Consider the following 17,675-nt stretch of genomic DNA (forward strand, 5'->3'; position numbering starts at 1 on the left):
CTGGGATCCAGACAACGCGTGGGTCTAATCCTGAATGCTGATTGGTTAAAACCGTATTCCAGCCGGTGTCTATTCCACAAGTTACCACCGGCGAAATCAATGATGTGAAATGTTAATGTTTGTTGGTGCGTATGTAAACTTCGGACGACAAATGTGTTTCAGAGTAGAGATATCAACTCTTGAGTACTGGCCGTGTCTGCTGTGGCAGTTGGGAAGGGGCAAGTTACCTGAAAAATATCTCAATGTTCATCTTAAAGTGCACTAAATTCATGCATTTACCTGTTGAAATTAATTTCTTTGCTGGGGGGAGAATGCCCCCCTTAGCCCTACTGGTGTTGGGCTAAACCCCCATTGTCTTCAAATCCGAGAAACGCCCGATTCACACAATTACACTATTTATAAGCATTATAAAAATCACTATTTTAGGACAAACAAGCAACAAAATCATATTTAGAGTTCCTGATCTAGCTAATGATTAGCCCCTTGGGGTAAATAATGCAGAGAAGCAACCCCATGCTTTAGCCATGATGCTGCACCATACTGGTGTTGATGCTCATTGCTAGAATAGCACACCAATGTTATTGGGCTCATTTCTGGATGGGAATATATTTTTTGGGGGGGGGGGGGGTTACATGGTTTTTAGATCAGCTTTTATGGTTGGCTATAGAAGGTATTTTCCCAGACTGCAAATGAAAATCACTCACGATTGAAACTTGCTTTCCTGGGATCTTGACCCTCGCCACTAATTATCATTCAGGCCAGCAGTTTTCACTCTGTACTGGTCCGATGTGCCACTGGCAAATTTACTTGAATGTCAAGCCCTGGACTGGTACCCGGCTAACTGCCTTCCACTTGAATACATTTTCATTAACCAGATATGGCAGCTCTAACATAATGGATCACCTGTGGTCACACAACTGAAATGTGTTAGTCATGCAATTGGCACAAAGGGGTGCGCTGCATCATTCGTGGGGGACATGTTCCCTGTTACCTTGTTTCAAACATTCTGTTCCAAAAAATATACAAATTAATCCCCTTTCATTGATGTAGATATAGTACTTAAACAGTTCATCTCTGTTTGGGGCAATGCACAATGGGTCATGACGCTCTTCAAAACGTCCACTCAGGGTAATTACTACATTAATTGTAATGTAGGGTAATTGCTTAAGAGATAGTGCCAGAAACTCACTCACTGATTAAAATGTTGTCAATGGTGCCGATTGAATCAGAGCCTTTTCAATAGCTCAACGGGTTTGTATGTTCTAACGTTTGAGCAGTGGTACAAACAGGGAGAGTGGAGGAAGTGATGTTTGCTGCACAGCGAAGCCTGTTAAGATTTGTAGTGGTCTGCATTAGGAATTACAGTATCTACAAAACTACAATCAGAATTCTCCTTTCATAAAAGTAGTTTTATTAGAAAACAAAATGCCAAATACAGCACGGCTCGGTGCGGAGTACAAACTCCCCTTGGGAGGCTGCTCTGTAGGATTTAAAACATTCTCAGATCCATATGTACAAAGCAAGTTGGAACTTTCCAGACAAAAACAAAGTACCATAGACTGAAATTACTACAGTAGAGAGAAGAGTAACGCTAGTCTAGAAAGGGATGATAAGGCAGAGAGAAAGATCTACAAAGTTACGATTGCCAAAGACAAGTCCAGGTCTTTCTTGTTGTTTAAAAACAAGTGACAGAATGCATGACCAAGTAAAAATAAATGTAAGGAAGAGAAAGGATGGCGGGAGAGTTGGGCTCAGCACGAGTTCACACTCATCGCTCTGTGCTCTGGCTCATTTTACACTCCCTGTGTTTCCCCTGGTCTTTCCCATTGCTGGGCTCACGTGGCCGATGGCTCCGCTCTTTACTGCGGCTGTGTTTGTGAGCGCGCTGCTCCCCCTCCCGGCTGCACTGCTTCTTCCTACTCTTCTCCTTCTCCTCAGCCCCGCCTCTGCTCTCTTCATGGACTTGTCGCTTTATGGACTTCTTGTGTCTCCTTTCCCTGCTTGCACTCCGACTGGAGCGCCTGGCCTTCCTCTCCTCCCTGTGACCCCTCCTCTCATCTCTCTCTTCTTTTTGTCTCCTGTCCTCCGCTTCTCCCTTGCTCCTCTTGTCCTTGGACCTCTCCCTCTCGCTACCCCCATCTTTATGGTACTCCCTGTCCTTCCTCCTGTCCTTCTCCACGCCCCCCTGTCCATCTTTCTGCTCCCGGCTCCTGCGACGTTCCCGGCGCTCCTGGGTACGGTCTGCGCTGCGGGACCGACGCCTCTCCCTCTCTTCTCCTTTCCCGTCCCCAGAGTCCCGCTCTTTCCTCTGGCGGTCGCGTTCCCTCTCCAGCTCGCGGTCGAAGCTGGGGCCGCGGCTCCTGGACCGTTGGGGAGTCCTCCTGGGGCTGGGGGTAGGTCTGGGGCTCCTGACCAGAAACAAGCATCAGCTGCATTAAGACAGGTGTGATCAACACAGTATTATCGGTCATGGCGGCACTCCCTTTCCTACCTGGACCGTCTACGGCCCTCCGCTGGTGGTTCCTCTGGCTCCTCTACCTTCTCAGGAACCTTCCGGGGCCTTGCCTTCATCTGCGTGTCGATCAGCTTCTGCACGGGCACCGGGATGCGTGGAAAGAGAGTGGAGAACCACTCCAGCTTGGTGAGGAACGACCGGACCATCTCTCCGATTGTCATAACGCAGCCGCCTCCGGCCTTCACATCCAGCTCCTGAGAACATGGGGGTATTCAGAACTTTATTAACACAGATGCAAACAGAAGTATAAAAGGCATTGATTGTATTTAGAATCGTATTCATTTAAATGTTTGGCATTTAGCAGACACTTATCCAGAGCGATTTACAGGTATATCTTACTAGTCCCTGCTTTTTAACCTCCATTACTCAATTAGAAAGGAAATATAATTTGTGATGACCATGTACTGAACCTTCACCTCCGTTTTCATCTAGCTTAATATGCGCACATACAAATCATTATCATGCGTTTGCATAAAAATGTAGCTTAGTGCATGATACTATAGGAAATAATAGGGAAATGGAAAAATAGTTGCTGTCATCTAATCTGTCTGGCTGTCCTCAAGAGTCTGTACTTACAAAGATACACTACATCACCAAAAGTATGTGGACACCTGCTCAAACATCTTACTCCAAGATCATTAATATGGAGTTGGTCTCCCTTTGCTGCTATAACAGCCTCCACTCTTCTGGGAAGGCTTTCCACTAGATGTAGGAACATTGCTGCTATAACAGCCTCCACTCTTCTGGGAAGGCTTTCCACTAGATGTTGTGGGGGCTTTCTTCCATTCAGCCACAAGAGCATTAGTGAGGTCGGGCACTGATTTTGGGCGATTAGACCTGGCACGCAGTCGGTGTTCCAATTAATCCTAAAGGAGTTCCATGGGGTTGAGGTCAGGGCTCTGAGCAGGTCAGTCAAGTTCTTCCAATTTCGACAAACCATTTCTGTATGGACCTCACTATGTGCACATGGACATTGTCATGCTGAAACAGGAAAGGGCCTTTCAAACTGTTGCCACAGTTGGAAGCACAGAATCATCTAGAAAGTCAGTGTATGCTGTAGAGTTAAGATTCCCTTCACTAAGGGCCCGAACCATGAAAAACAGCACCACAAAAACTTTAGTTGGCAGTATGCAGTTGGGTAGGTAGTGTTCTCCTGGTATCGGCCAAACCCAGATTCTTCCGTCAGACTGCCAGATAGTGAAGTGTGATTAATCACCCCAGAGAACACGTTTCCACTGCCCCAGAGTCCAATGGCGGTGAGCTTTACACCACTCCAGCTGACGCTTGGCATTGAGCATAGTGATCTAAGGCTTGCGGCTGCTCGGCCAAGGAAACCCATGAAACTCCCAACGAACAGTTATTGTTCTGACATTGCTTCCAGAGGCCGTTTAGAACTCGGTATTGAGTGTTGCATCAGAGGACAGATGATTTTTACACGCAGCAGCACTCAGCGGTCCTGTTCTGTGAGCTTGTGTGGCCTACCACTTTGCTCTTCGGTACGGCCCATTCTACTGCCAATGTTTGTCTATGGAGATTGCATGGCTGTGTGCTCGATTTTATACCGTCGGCAACGTGTGAAGCTGAAATAGCCGAATCAACTAATTTTAAGGGGTGTCCACATACTTTTGTATATATTGTGTATGCTGTCAAAATAACAAAACCTGGGGTGCATCTCAATAGTCTAAAGTGGCTTCCTCTTCTCTTCTCCACTAGAATTAAAATGAGTAGTAAAGGTGGAGATGAAACAAGGAGAGAAAACGACTTTAAACAATGGAGATCGCTCCGTGGACAGTGAAGAAAGGTTTAAGAGTTGTGCTTCCTCCTTCCTCGACAGTCCAGGGAGACATTGGCCACAGTGCAAGTACAGAGTAGAGGAGGTAGATAAGTAGGTAGGTGCACACCAGCTAGAGAGAGAACAGGTTTGAATGGGTAGAGAACTGAACATCCGTTTTGCACTCACACACGCAAACCAACAGTGCTGAGAGATACATTATCCAATTCACCTGCTGCACAAGGGGCATCTAAAGAAGAGAACATGGGAATTAGCCAGTTAGGTAGGTTGTCAGAGGATGTAAGGTTAAAATACTGCATCAGAACAAGAAAGTAGGCCTGGATGCACAGTCTGACAAACACTATCCAGCCAATTGAAGGTGCACAGAGAAGATAAATCTATTACAAGATTCTCCCCAGGAAATAATTAAATTGTGCTAAGTAGACGTGTGTGTGTCAGTGAGAAGAAAACAAAGGATTGATGTGTTAAAGGTATATTTTCTAATAAAATTTTAATTTTTTACAAAACAAGAAGTGATCTGTGAAGTGGTAGGACCAGGGAGGAACCATGTTATACATTTCAGAGTAGTGGTCAAGTTTGGTACATTTGTTTTGTGCAATAAGTCCTGATAAAGGCATGCCCAGATGTAAACAGAATTTGACTACGGTCAAATATACTTACCCTGACAAAAACAGGCAGCACAGCAGAGTGAATTACCTAGCTACCCAACTTTGGGGAGAGGGACTAGGGGGGGGCAATTAAGCCAAATGAAGGCAAAGGTGAAAAATCAGCTCTGAGCATCACAACGAGGAGAGAACTGAGCCAACAGTTTGGATCATGCCAGACTAGTTAGTGAAAGGTAGAGAAATGAAGGTATTACCCGTGTGGACATACCTCCTCATCATCCAGGAAACCATCATACCAGTCCACCAGGTCTGCAGGGGGCTGGGTGTATCTGCATAAACAAACACACCATGAGCATCTACTTATGAACATCCCATCCAATAACACATGTCCATGTTTTGGACTAGCGCCATGTTTTGGACCTACACAATAGTAGGTTTTGGTAGACAGAAAAGGAGTAAATTGGTCATCAAAAAGATGTACATGCCATACAAATAAAGGCATTTTAATTACATGGAGTGCCTTGGTCTTCCTTTTTGATAACTGTAGTGTTGTATGTGAATCAGATTTGATCCAAAGTAACTCACCATTCCAGGAAAGGACAGGTAAGAGAAACGGGGACACTTGGTCAGTTGTACAACATTCAACTGAAATGTGTCTTCCGCATTTAACCCTGCCTTAATCAACATCCACGCCATCGGCTCCCGGGGAACAGTGGGTTAATGGCCTTGCTGAAGGTCAGATTTTTATCCATCTTCTGTATACCACCCCTACCTTGTCACAACACAACTGATTGGCTCAAATGCATTAAGGAAATACATTCCACTACTACAAGGTACACCTGTTACTTGAAATGCATTCCAGATGACTACCTCAAAGCTGGTTGAGAGAATGCCAAGAGTGTGCAAAGCTGTCAAGGCAAAGGATGGCTATATGAAGAACCTCAAATATAAAATCTATTTTGAATTGTTTAACACTTTTTGGTTACTACATGATTCCATAGTTTTGATGTCTTCACTATTATTCTACAAACGTAGAAAATAGTCAAAAGAAAAAACCATGCATGAGTAGGTGTACATTATTTTATTGTATATTTATTTATTTATTATTTAATATATTTATATATTTTATACATACATTTTTTTATGTATATCCTCTTTAGGCATTAAACTTACATTTTTTTCCTGGCAGCGGTGACCTTCAGATGACTCGAGGCTTGCTAAGGTTTGTGGGTTGCCTAGAGCAAAACGGTGAACACCATGGTGTTTGTGAAACTATCAGCTGTCCACGTAGGGGTCATATTAGTGTGTATCCCAAACTGTTCGGACACTGAAGACAGAAGTTGGCAAGAGGCTGTACCGACTTCAGACGAGTCTTGTGCGCATCCTAGAGCAAAACGGTCTCTTCTTTCAATAGAGTGGTTATAATACTTCGTAGGCCAAACCGTTCCAACGTTACAGGTTTGTGTGAGAAGACCGATTGGTCTGACACACACAGCTCTAGCTTTGCCACCTTTCAGAGCAGATGCGAAAGGGCGATATTGGTGGATGCTGTGGATTGAGACGATATCACTAGCTTAGACTGATGGGGATTTTTTTATTATGTTCATTTGAATTTCAGCGGGACACAGAAATTGTAGGCTCAGGGTTAAAGGTCAAGAACAGTCAAAATCATGTTTTTCATGTAATTTGAGACATTTGGATAAAACCAGATCAAAGTATGAAAAGTACTACTGCTTCTACATTCACTGCTAACATATTATCATAAAGTTACTTGTCAAAACGTGGCTTCAGGAGGCAGGACTGTTCAGGGAATATCACCCCACTGTCATTTTAATGGTGTGATATCTATACACCTTATTCTCTTATTTAAATAAGTACCGCCTTGGAACCATCATCCAAACAGGCTTACAGAGGGGCTTATACAGCTACTCAACTGGTGCCAAAGTGTTACTGTCGGGTGGCAGAAAATGATATAAAAAGTTTGCCCTATTCATCTATGGCAAAGACACACGTTTCCCATTTCAGGGACAGTAAATGACCAACGTTGGCGTTGCCCCTGTTCCAATACTACACGAGGTGGCAGTGGGCACCCTTTCAGTTTGTTTGCCAACTCATAGTAGTAGAATACTACTGACTTCATCAAAGTGGGGATGGCCTCAATGGCGCTGCATCTCACAGAAGCCATAATGGGACAGATACATGCATGCACCTAAACACCGCAAAATGACTGCTGAGCGTTTCACAAACAGGTTGCAACACTAAGGTAGGGCGATTGAAATGTATTTGCAGCCATAAATAGATGCAATGGGTCCTATCCTTCTGTATAAACACATTTTTACATAAACCAACATTAAAACAGAGTTGTACCTTATGTACATAAAGCCAAGTGCTCTGATGTAGGGTGAGTCGTTGTGAGTGATCAGTCCCATCACCTGTTTACGGGTCATCTTGATGGAGAACAGTTTATACAGCAGGCAGAAGGCTGTGGACACAATGCCGCCGGTCCCGACTCCCCGCACCTGAGGACAACAGAGGTTCAGGAGTCAGACATGTTCTTTTTGGGAGCAGTGCTCCTTAACATCTCAAGTTGACCTCTAAGTTTTGGGGTGAGCCATTATCAGTTTTCAACACGGCCCTACTCCACAGCTAAGGTAAGTATGTTGCTTGCATTCAACTGTCAACTACAGACAGACAGACCGCGCCCCCCCCCCCCCCCACATACAAACAACTTCGACGCACGCCAACAATGACTACATCTCCTCTGCCCAGACCCGCATGCTCACACCCCCATTCCTAGTGCCTGCATTACTGTTTGCCACTTGGCCTTCAATTCAGTTTGTTTTTCCTCAGTCACCCATGCTATTTAAATCAGTTGATATTTTTCAATACTTTTTTTATACTGTCCAGCCCACTGGGTATCTTACTACATCCCCATATGCCATGTCTTAAACAATGCAGATTAAAAGTATGTTTTCATTGTAACATTTCCAACAGCCAACTTTCAAGCTGACTTTTGATGTGTATATGTAGCCAGGTCAAATTATTGACCCCCTTGATAAAGAAGAGCAACAACAAAAAAAATATCTAAAATAAATTAAAATAGAGCTATTTTATATGCACCCAAAACATTGGGAGTTCTTATACTAATAGCATTACATAGAAAAAGATTGGCACTCCAGTGTCAATAACATTCAAAAGCTCACCTTGCCAGGATAACCGCACAGCTTTTTAAAAATGTTTTCTGAGATTGGAGAACACGGGGGGGGGGCTGTTTGAATGAATGTTTACCCGCCTGCCTCTGCCTACCACCGCTCAGTCAGATACTTGTATGCTCAGTCAGATTATATGCAACGCAGGACACGCTAGATAATATCTAGTAATATATCAACCATGTGTAGTTAAATAGTGATTATGATTGATGTTTTTTTATAAGATAAGTTTAATGCTAGCTAGCAACTTACCTTGGCTTACTGCATTTGTGTAACAAATGCGAGAGGGACTCCTTGTGGAGTGCAACGAGAGAGGCAGGTCATTATTGCATGAACTAGTTAACTGCAAGATTGGATCCCCCGAGCTGACAATGTGAAAATCTGTCTTTCTGCCCCTGAACTAGGCAGTTAACCCACCGTTCCTAGGCCGTCATTGAAAATAATGTGTTCTTAACTGACTTACCTAGTTAAATAAAGGGTCAAAAAAAGTTTATTTTTTTAAACATTTTCTTTTTAAACAAATCGGCGCACAAAAATACAGATTTCCGATTTTTATGAAAACTTGAAACCGGCCATTCCGATTAATCGGTCGACCTCTAGTATCAACTACTAATTTGGGTCTGGTCAGAAGTAGCAGCTAGCAAAATTGAATACAATATTCTAGGCACTCAGATTTTCCCTTGCCAGTAAGCTCGGGACAGACAGCTGTAGACTATTTGTGAAATGGATAAGAAGCAGTGCTGGACTTGGGCAGGAGCTCACCAGAGCAGAGTTCCTCTTACAGAATATAGTGGAGCTCAGGCACCTAAAAATAAACAGTACCAGCACCCAAACCTATTTCAGTCCAAGCACTGAACAAGTAGAAGTCAGGTAGGGCTATTTTAATTAAGTTTCCACTGGACCAGAGCATGACATTTGTCCCTTTAACACAGTGGGTATGAAAAGGGAGAGAACTGGAAAGAATTTTCTAATACATTGAGGAACTGTCATTCTCAGTTGATGTAAAAAAAAAAAAAAAAAAAATTAGTTTGATAACTCTTTGAGGTGAAGAAAACATTACTTTGAGAAGCTCCACCACTCATTAGCCAATCAGAAATACAATCAGAGCCCCAAATGGGCACATTTATATGCCTACATTCGCGCTCAGGCCAAGATGCCTATGGGCCTACTTCTAAGCGTAATCAGGTGTGCGTCTTACTCAACATTGACAGGAGCTCTCCAGACAGGAGACATTGATTAAATTGATGAAACTCATAAATGCAATGAATCAAAACTTGTTTCTCACAAGTGTTACATAACCAAACACATGTAGATTAGAAATTAAGGGTAAATGTAACTACTGGTGATATATGCAAAGGGGAATTGATATACACCAACAATCAAATGCAAACAATTCACACAAATCAATTATGAAACAATGAATGTGCACAAATTGGCGGGAGTGCATTCTGGAGAAAGAGGTGCCAGATGAGGTTAGGGCATTCATACTTGATGCGTATCAGGTGAATAGTTACATCCATATTAATTGACAACAACAATCAACATTTTGCAGTGGCCATCTGTCTCCAGACTTCAACCCTGTTGAAAACCTGTGGTTTTAAATGAAGAGCCCATAGGCACAGACAAATTATATCAATGAAAGATTATGTATGAAGGAATGGTTTAAGATCCCTCCCAATGAAAAAAGCTCAGTGCCATTATCCTCACAAGGTGAGGTATTCAAAATAGGGGTGACAATAATTTTACCCTTTGAGGAGAAAATGGCATTACTTGTTAAAAACCTCATTCTGAGCAATTGTATTAGGTTAAAATAATTGCCCGATTTTTTTAGCATACAACAGCTCAGTTGAATTCATTTTATACCGAAAAAAAAAACTTTAGCACGGATGCCAACAATAGTCCAATTCAAAACTGCTGGGGCACTTTTTATTTCCACTAGTGCCGAGGGATTTTAGGTTACTCAACTAATTGACCGGCGTTTGTTCAATTTAGGGCAGACCCCAATTAGTCAACTGGTCGATTGTTTGGCCTTTAGGCTGTTGGATGACAGATCTTTGTCGAGCAGTAGAAAATATATATTTATGGCACTCGAGACAGTCTTATTCACGCTCATCTCAGTGAACTAATCCATTGGGTAGGCTGAGACTAATCCATTGCGGAGGATGCAAGGAAACGCCACAGCCCAAGAATAAGGGAAATGTCACAACTCAAGTCTCTCTCCAGAATGTGCTCTCCTGCCAATTTGCACACATTGTTCCGTAACTTCATTCTGTGAACTGCTTGCCTGTTAGTCTATCAATTCCATACACCACCAGTAGTACATTTACCATTAGTTCCCAATCTACAGTGTTTGTTAGGTTACGGTAATCTCTGCTAATGCATTCAATATATTATTCCAGTCTTTTACCAGTTATTGTTGGAGAGGACATGTTTGCAGGGCACACAACCTATGCTACACTTGTGAGAAACAAGTTTTGGTTTATTTCATTACATTTATGAGTTAATGAGGTCAGTGTCTTGTTTGGCACACTCCTGTCAAAGTTGAGTAATCACTTGATTATGCATAGAATTAGGCCTATAGGCTACCTGCCCTGCATGCAATAATGCCCATTTGGGAATCTAATAGTATTTCTGATTGGCTTAACTCACCACCACTAATGAGCTGTGGCGCTTCTCAAAGTAATGTTGTTTTCTTCACCTCAAACAGCAAGCAAACCAAATCCGTTTTACATCTATTGAAAATGACAATAGTTCCTCAATATATTTGAAAATCGCTCCAGCTCGCTCTCCTTCGCTAAAAAAAACGGCATGCTCTCATCCAGTGGAAATGTCATAAAATAGGCCTACCTGATAGCCTACAGCTGCATCTGTCCCGAGCTCTCATCCAGTGGAAATGTCATAAAATAGGCCTACCTGAGCCTAAAGCTGCATCTGTCCCGAGCTCTCATCCAGTGGAAATGTCATAAAATAGGCCTACCTGATAGCCTACAGCTGCATCTGTCCCGAGCTTACTGGCGTGGGAAACATAGGGCCCAGAAGTTAGTTTGCTAGTGAGCTCTGGCAAGACCCAAGTTAATACAATGTTTCAAGTTCGTGGCAGACAGGCCACACCCCTGTGATTTATAGGATATTTATGTTTATCCAGATATTTTATACCTCCAGGCTGCAATGTTTATTTGTTGGCTATTTGTAGGCTAATTTTACATGGTTGGCAATAGAAGTTGCTTTTTAGGTTTGAAATCATAGAAATAGTCGATCGTTATGCCACAGGAGAAAAGTTGCAGATTCCACGTTTTACATATCACCAGCAACTTAATGTCAGAATCTGCAGTCAGCAGGAGGATGGTTTGGGATCAGGCAAGTTTAGCGTAGAAATGTGGCAAATAACTACAATGACCACAATCCATTACTCCTGATCTTTCCTGGATGGGCCAGAGTTGGATACACTGTTGGGCCAGTAACCAAAAGTTTGCTGGTTAAAATCCCAGAGCCGGCAAGGTGGAAAGATCTTGAGCAAGGCAGTTAACCAGCAACAACTGCTCACCGGGCGCCGATGACGTGGATGTCAATTAAGACCCCGCACCGCCCTGGTTCAGAGGGGTTGGATTAAATGCCTAACACATTTTGGTTGAATGCACTCAGTTATGCAACTGACTAGGTATCCCCTTTCACACCTGTTAGGTTCGATAGACTGCATACGTTGCCGCATGAGAAGGAAATGAACACAACGATACGTGGAAAGGATAAGACATACTTTCAAGAACGAGTCAAATGATTGTCAGACAGCTCTGCAGCATAGTTGGGCAGTCTAGCTGAATAGGATGACGACAGACAGTATGGGGAGAACAGATTGTCGTCTGGCTGTTACTGCCTGAGCTCAGATGACTAAGGAATTAAAAGGTCTAATAAAACTAAGTTATATTTTATTATTTCATAGTAAATTCTTGTTTTTCTATGTGGACCTGACAGACAATGGAATACTTTACCTTTTGGTCAATTTATTTCTGGCTTTGGAATTTCCATTAACAGCTTGAATCATTTTAAGGTCAAATAATCGAAACCCATGATTGGTATTTAAACTTTTTTTCTCCCCAATTTTGTGATTAACTGGTAGGTACAGTCTTGTCCGTACGGGCGTTGCAGCGATGGGACTCGGGAGGAGCGAAGTTCGAGAGCCATGCATCCTACTGAACACGACCCCGCCAAGCCGCACTGCTTCGACACCGCTCACTTAAACCAGAAGCCAGCCGTACCCTTGTGTCGGAGGAAACACCGTACAGCTGGCGGCCAAATTCAGCATACATGTGTCCGGCGGCCACAAGGAGTCACTAGAGCGCGATGGGACAAGGACATCCCAGCCGGCCAAACCATCCCCTAACCCGGACGACGCTGGGCCAATTGTGCATCGCATCATGGGATCGAACCCAGATCTGCAGTGACTCCTCTAACACCAATGCGCCACTCGGGAATGATTATCTTTAATAATAGTAGCGAAATCTAACGCAACTCAGCACAACCTGGTCCTGGGGCCCTTGTTAAGGGCAACAGCATCATTAACTCTGCCCAGTAGCTCCCCGGCCAGGAGCCTGAAACTTTGCCTCAAGTGGATTGTCCAGCAATACAATAACCCCAAGCACACATCCACAAAGAAATTGTTAATTGTCCACAAAAATCGCCAAGTTGATCCCTCCTAATGTGTTCTTCAATCTCAGAAAACATTTTAGAAAAAGGCTGTGCCTATTATCCTGGCATGGTGAGTTATTGAAAGGTTTGAAAACAGGGGTCTCAATTTTTACCCCCATCCTTTTTTTTTGGAAAAGGAATTACTTGTTAAACAAAATCTCTTTATCTGAGAAATTGTATAATAATGTGTTTCATCTTGTATTTTTTTTGCTCATCTTTATCAAGGGGACCAATATTTTTAAAATTCTATTTCACCTTTATTTTAACCAGGTAGGCCAGTTGAGAACAAGATCTCATTTGCAACTGTGACCTGGCCAAGATAAAGCAAAGCAGTTTGACACAAACACAGAATTACACATGGGATAAACAAATGTACAGTCAATAACAATATAAAAATCTGTAGAGAGTGTTGGAAATGAAGGAAGGAGGTAAGGCAATAAATAGGCCATAGTGGTAATTACAATTTAGCAATTAACACTGGAGTGATGTGCAGATGATGTGCAAGTAGAAATAATGGTGTGCAAAAGAGCAAAAAAACAATATGGTGATGAGGTAGGTATTTGGATGGACTATTTACAGATTGGCTGTGTACGGCTCCAGTGATAAGCTGCTCTGACAGCTGGTGCTTAATGTTAGTGAGGGAGATATGAGTCTCCAGCTTCAGTGATTTTTGCAATTTGTTCCAGTCATTGGCAGCAGAGAACAGGAAGAAAAAGCAGACAAATGAGGTGTTGGCTTTAGGGATGACCAGTGAGATATACCTGCTGGAGCGCGTGCTACGGGTGGGTGTTATGGTGACCAGTGAGCTGAGAAGGCGGAGGTTACCCTAGCAAAGACATATAGATGACCTGGAGCCAGTGGGTCTGGCGACGAGTATGTAGCGAGGACCAGCCGACGAGAACATACAGGCCGCAGTGGTAGGTAGCATATGGGGCTTTGGTGACAAAACAGGTGGCGCTGTGATGGACTACATCCAATTTGCTGAGTAGAGTGTTGGGGGATATTTTGTAAATGAAGTCGCAGAAGTCAAGGATCGGTAGGATAGTCCGTTTTACGAGGGTATGTTTGGCAGCACGAGTGACGGAGGCTTTGTTGTGAAATAGGAAGCCGATTCTAGATTTAATTTTGGATTGGAAATGCTTAATGTGAGTCTGGATAGAGAGTTTACAGTGTAGCCAGACACCTAGGTATTTGTAGTTGTCCACATATTCTAGGTCAGAACTTAGAATCTAGAGTAGTGATGCTAGTCGGGCGGGCGGGTGTGGGCAGCGAACGATTGAAAAGCAGGCATTTCATTTTACAAGCATGTAAGAGCAGTTGGAGGTCATGGAAGTAGTGTTGTATGGCATTGTAGCTCGTTTGGAGGTTTGTTAACACATTGTTCAAAGAAGGGCCAGATGTATACAGAAGAGGTGCATAGAGGTGTACCAGAGAATCACCCACAGCAAGAGCAACATCATTGATATATACAGAGAAAAGAGTCAGCCCGAGAATCTAACCCTGTGTCACCCCCATAGAGACTGCCAGAGGTCCAGACAACAGGTCCTCCGATGTGAACTCTGAGAAGCAGTTAGCGAACAAGGCGAGACAGTCAGAGAAACCAAGGCTGTTGAGTCTGCCGATAAGAATGCGGTGATTGACAGTCGGAAGCCTTGGCCAGATCAATTTAGACGGCTGCACAGTACTGTCTTTTAATCTATGGCGGTTATGATATCATTTAGGACTTTGAGCGTGGCTGAGGTGCACCAGCTCAGAAACAGGGTAAGTTTGGACCAGACTGTATGTGATGCACTTATGAACCTGAGTTGGCAAAGACTTGCATGGATTTTACTCTCAGCTGCAGAAATAACCCAGGCAGCATCAGAGAGATAAAAACACGGTTAGGCAAAAGGCACGTACTTTCTAACTTACCCCTCCGCACATTCCAGTCTGTCCGGCAGTCTTCCTACTGCCTTTCTCCCAGGGCTCAACATGAGTAACCTAGTGAGAAAATAACATGGTGACTCAAGGATGCAAAAATCATTGTGGCGTTGGTTGGCTGCCTCAAAGTTAAGCAATAAGTGACAAATCTCACCACATGCATAGGTTGATGGCGTTGTATTCTCATGCAATTATTACCGCTCACTAGTCAACATAACTTGACTAGCTAGCTAGTGTTATGTAATCTAACGTTGGATATTTAGCTAGTCGGTCTCGCTAACGTAAGCTAGGTTTGTCTAGAAAGTGTAGTTAACTACTTTAACGTTACTTCCAACACAATATTCCCAATTATCAGCAGTCGACTTAACTATAGGAAACCACCACAACTGGGGATTGTTCTAGCTAAATATAGCTAACACGTTAGCTAACCGCTCAAATGTGTCAACAGAACAGAAACGTGTCCGTTTAGCTGTGGAATTAACATTGAGATAGTTACATACTGACACATTAAAACAAGTTAGGCCAAAGTTAGTTAACGTTACCTGACAATTAATAATTTAGCTAGCCATTTCCCCCTTTAAAAAAAAATTTCAAACCGCTAGCTATGAAGCTAACCAAGGTTAGCTAGCTAACGTTAGCCAGCCTTGTAGCATGGGTCGTTACCTTGAAATAGATCTCATCCACCACCTCATGGTAGGTTTTCAATTCATACAGCTGCACTTTGAAATATGGAGATGAGAGAACGTTGGTGAGGACCATAGGGTTCAGGTTCATAGTCTTTTCGTTGCCCCAGAGAGGCAAGTTGTTGCCATGTTTTCCAGCGTTAGGGCCAATCCTGCTCACGGCCTGTGGTTGCTGTTGGTTCGCGGCGACAGTGTTGTTGGCCATAATGCGAGGATCCCACGCTGTCGATTCAACAATGCGGGAAATTAGCCGCTAACGTTAGCTTTCTTACACAATAGATGCTTCCGACTACAACGCCATTAAAACGCGATATGAAACCTTCAATAGTCACGGTAAATAAACTATTCTCAACAATAACCTAGCGCACGATTTTAGACCGCCAAACCCTACTTTCTATAACTATATGTCTGGCTAGCCGAGGTTCTTCGACAAGAAATGTGCACGTAACAACCGCTGCCAGTAAAAGACAGTAAAACGCAACGACAAACTAACGCCGTGCGCCTTCTTCTTTACGCTTTTATTGCCGGATCGCAACCAACTGACAGCTGCTTACATCGCCACCTACTGTACTGGAGGAGTGTGAGGCCGGTCACGAGCCACTGTATCCATACGACAGGAGGTTGTGACACCTTTAATAGGTGAGGACGGTACACATGGTTTAATGCCATTCCATATACTCCGTTCCAGCCATGAGCCATTCCCGCCTCAGCAGCCTCCACTGATTTATACCACGATATTATTATCTTAAAACTAACCCTGAATTTCTGATGATTTGATAAAATCAAATCATTCCCTACAAACCTCACGACTCCCATCACCCCCACACAAAATGTCACCCACTCCCCATTCCCTTCCAACCTCTCTGACCCTGTCAAACAAACTCTCCCTTTCTACGTCACACATTTCACGAAATAATCATACATGTTCATTTTTTTCCTCTACCATGCAGCCATGACAGGGAAATGTGTCTTCCGCATTTAACCCAACCCTTCTGAATCAGAGGTGCAGGGGGCTGCCATAATCGACATCCACGTCTTCAGAGCCCGGAGAAGAACTGCCTCGCTCAGGGGCAGAACGACAGAGTTTTACCTTGTCAGCTCGGGGATTCGAGCCATCATCCTCTTTAACAATTTCCACACATCCCCCAATTGTTTCCCTTCCTATAGAAGAACAGAATTCCCGCTGTGCACCTTTCTTTGCATTCTTAATGACTTTCCAAGCCAACGCTATCTTTCTCTGAAAGACTATCATCAAATGTAAAATTATTCTTGAAAGTTTTAAAAGCATTTTCACGATCAGGGAAACCAGTTCCCTTTTCTGGAAACATTCGTCAAAGTCTATGCTGAACCTAACTGGGAAATGATTCATGCCAATCTTCACATCCCATTCACAATACCAGAAATGGAGGAGGACGTCAATGTACGATCGAAACATGACGATGTACCTCTAGTCATATTTACCCATGTCCCCCGACTATAATTTAGACAAACTAGTCCCCTCCGCTCCATGAAATCTTCAGCTATTAAACCATTGGCATCCGTGGCAGTGCTACCTCACAAGCTGATACGCGCATTGAAATCTACACACCATATCTCCTTATCACCTGAACTGGATTTCTCAACTGTGTCTAATTCACACACATAATTGGGTTTACAAGGATTACAGTAATTAAACAACGTGATAACACCCCCTTCTCTACACATCTCCACCGTCACACAAATCATGTTCTTTGAAACCATTAATCACTCTGTGCTACACCTTCTTTGGTAAATGTAGCACACCCACCACCCGAGCACTCTATCACTTCTCAGATATAAACCCAGGTATAATATAATCGAATTGAGGTTTAAACCATGTTTCCTGTATACACATCACGCCTGGTAAAACATCTAAATCATGTATATGAACAAAAATATTACTGAGTTACAGTTCATAAGGAAATCTGTAAATTTAAATAAATTCATTAGGCCCATAATACAAATACAAAAATTGGGTTCAGCATCCCAATACCAATCCAGTGCAGCAGCTGTCGGAGCTAGTAACACGAGCATTCTGCTGCTCTGTCGGAGCTAGTAACACGAGCATTCTGCTGCTCTGTCGGAGCTAGTAACACGAGCATTCTGCTGCTCTGTCGGAGCTAGTAACACGAGCATTCTGCTGCTCTGTCGGAGCTAGTAACACGAGCATTCTGCTGCTCTGTCGAGCTAGTAACACGAGCATTCTGCTGCTCTGTCGGAGCTAGTAACACGTGCATTCTGCTGCTCTGT

General features: G+C 43.3%; 1 protein-coding gene across 1 annotated transcript; it reads right to left on the minus strand.

Annotated features, from left to right (window-relative positions):
- Nucleotides 1-1,384: 1,384 nt before the first annotated feature.
- Nucleotides 1,385-15,920, minus strand: LOC135559062 (pre-mRNA-splicing factor 38B-like). The gene is made up of 6 exons (XM_064993413.1): nt 15,388-15,920; nt 14,716-14,784; nt 7,280-7,431; nt 5,181-5,241; nt 2,492-2,709; nt 1,385-2,408 (listed from the first exon to the last, which is right to left on the minus strand). Exons 1-6 carry the CDS (start codon nt 15,610-15,612, stop codon nt 1,769-1,771), a joined length of 1,365 nt encoding a protein of 454 aa, XP_064849485.1. The 5' UTR covers nt 15,613-15,920; the 3' UTR covers nt 1,385-1,768.
- Nucleotides 15,921-17,675: the final 1,755 nt, after the last annotated feature.

The sequence above is a fragment of the Oncorhynchus masou genome, chromosome 17, assembly GCF_036934945.1.
Source record: "Oncorhynchus masou masou isolate Uvic2021 chromosome 17, UVic_Omas_1.1, whole genome shotgun sequence".
NCBI classification, from domain to species: Eukaryota; Metazoa; Chordata; class Actinopteri; order Salmoniformes; family Salmonidae; genus Oncorhynchus; species Oncorhynchus masou.

Excerpts from the sequence above, each read along its gene's own strand:
- LOC135559062 (XM_064993413.1), bottom strand. The coding sequence starts at position 15,612 with ATGGCCAACAACACTGTCGCCGCGAACCAACAGCAACCACAGGCCGTG. Across the intron at positions 2,710-5,180 it reads GTTTCCTGGATGATGAGGAG|GAGCTGGATGTGAAGGCCGG; the intron begins GTATGTCCACAC and ends CCATGTTCTCAG. Across the intron at positions 2,409-2,491 it reads GAGGGCCGTAGACGGTCCAG|GAGCCCCAGACCTACCCCCA; the intron begins GTAGGAAAGGGA and ends GTTTCTGGTCAG.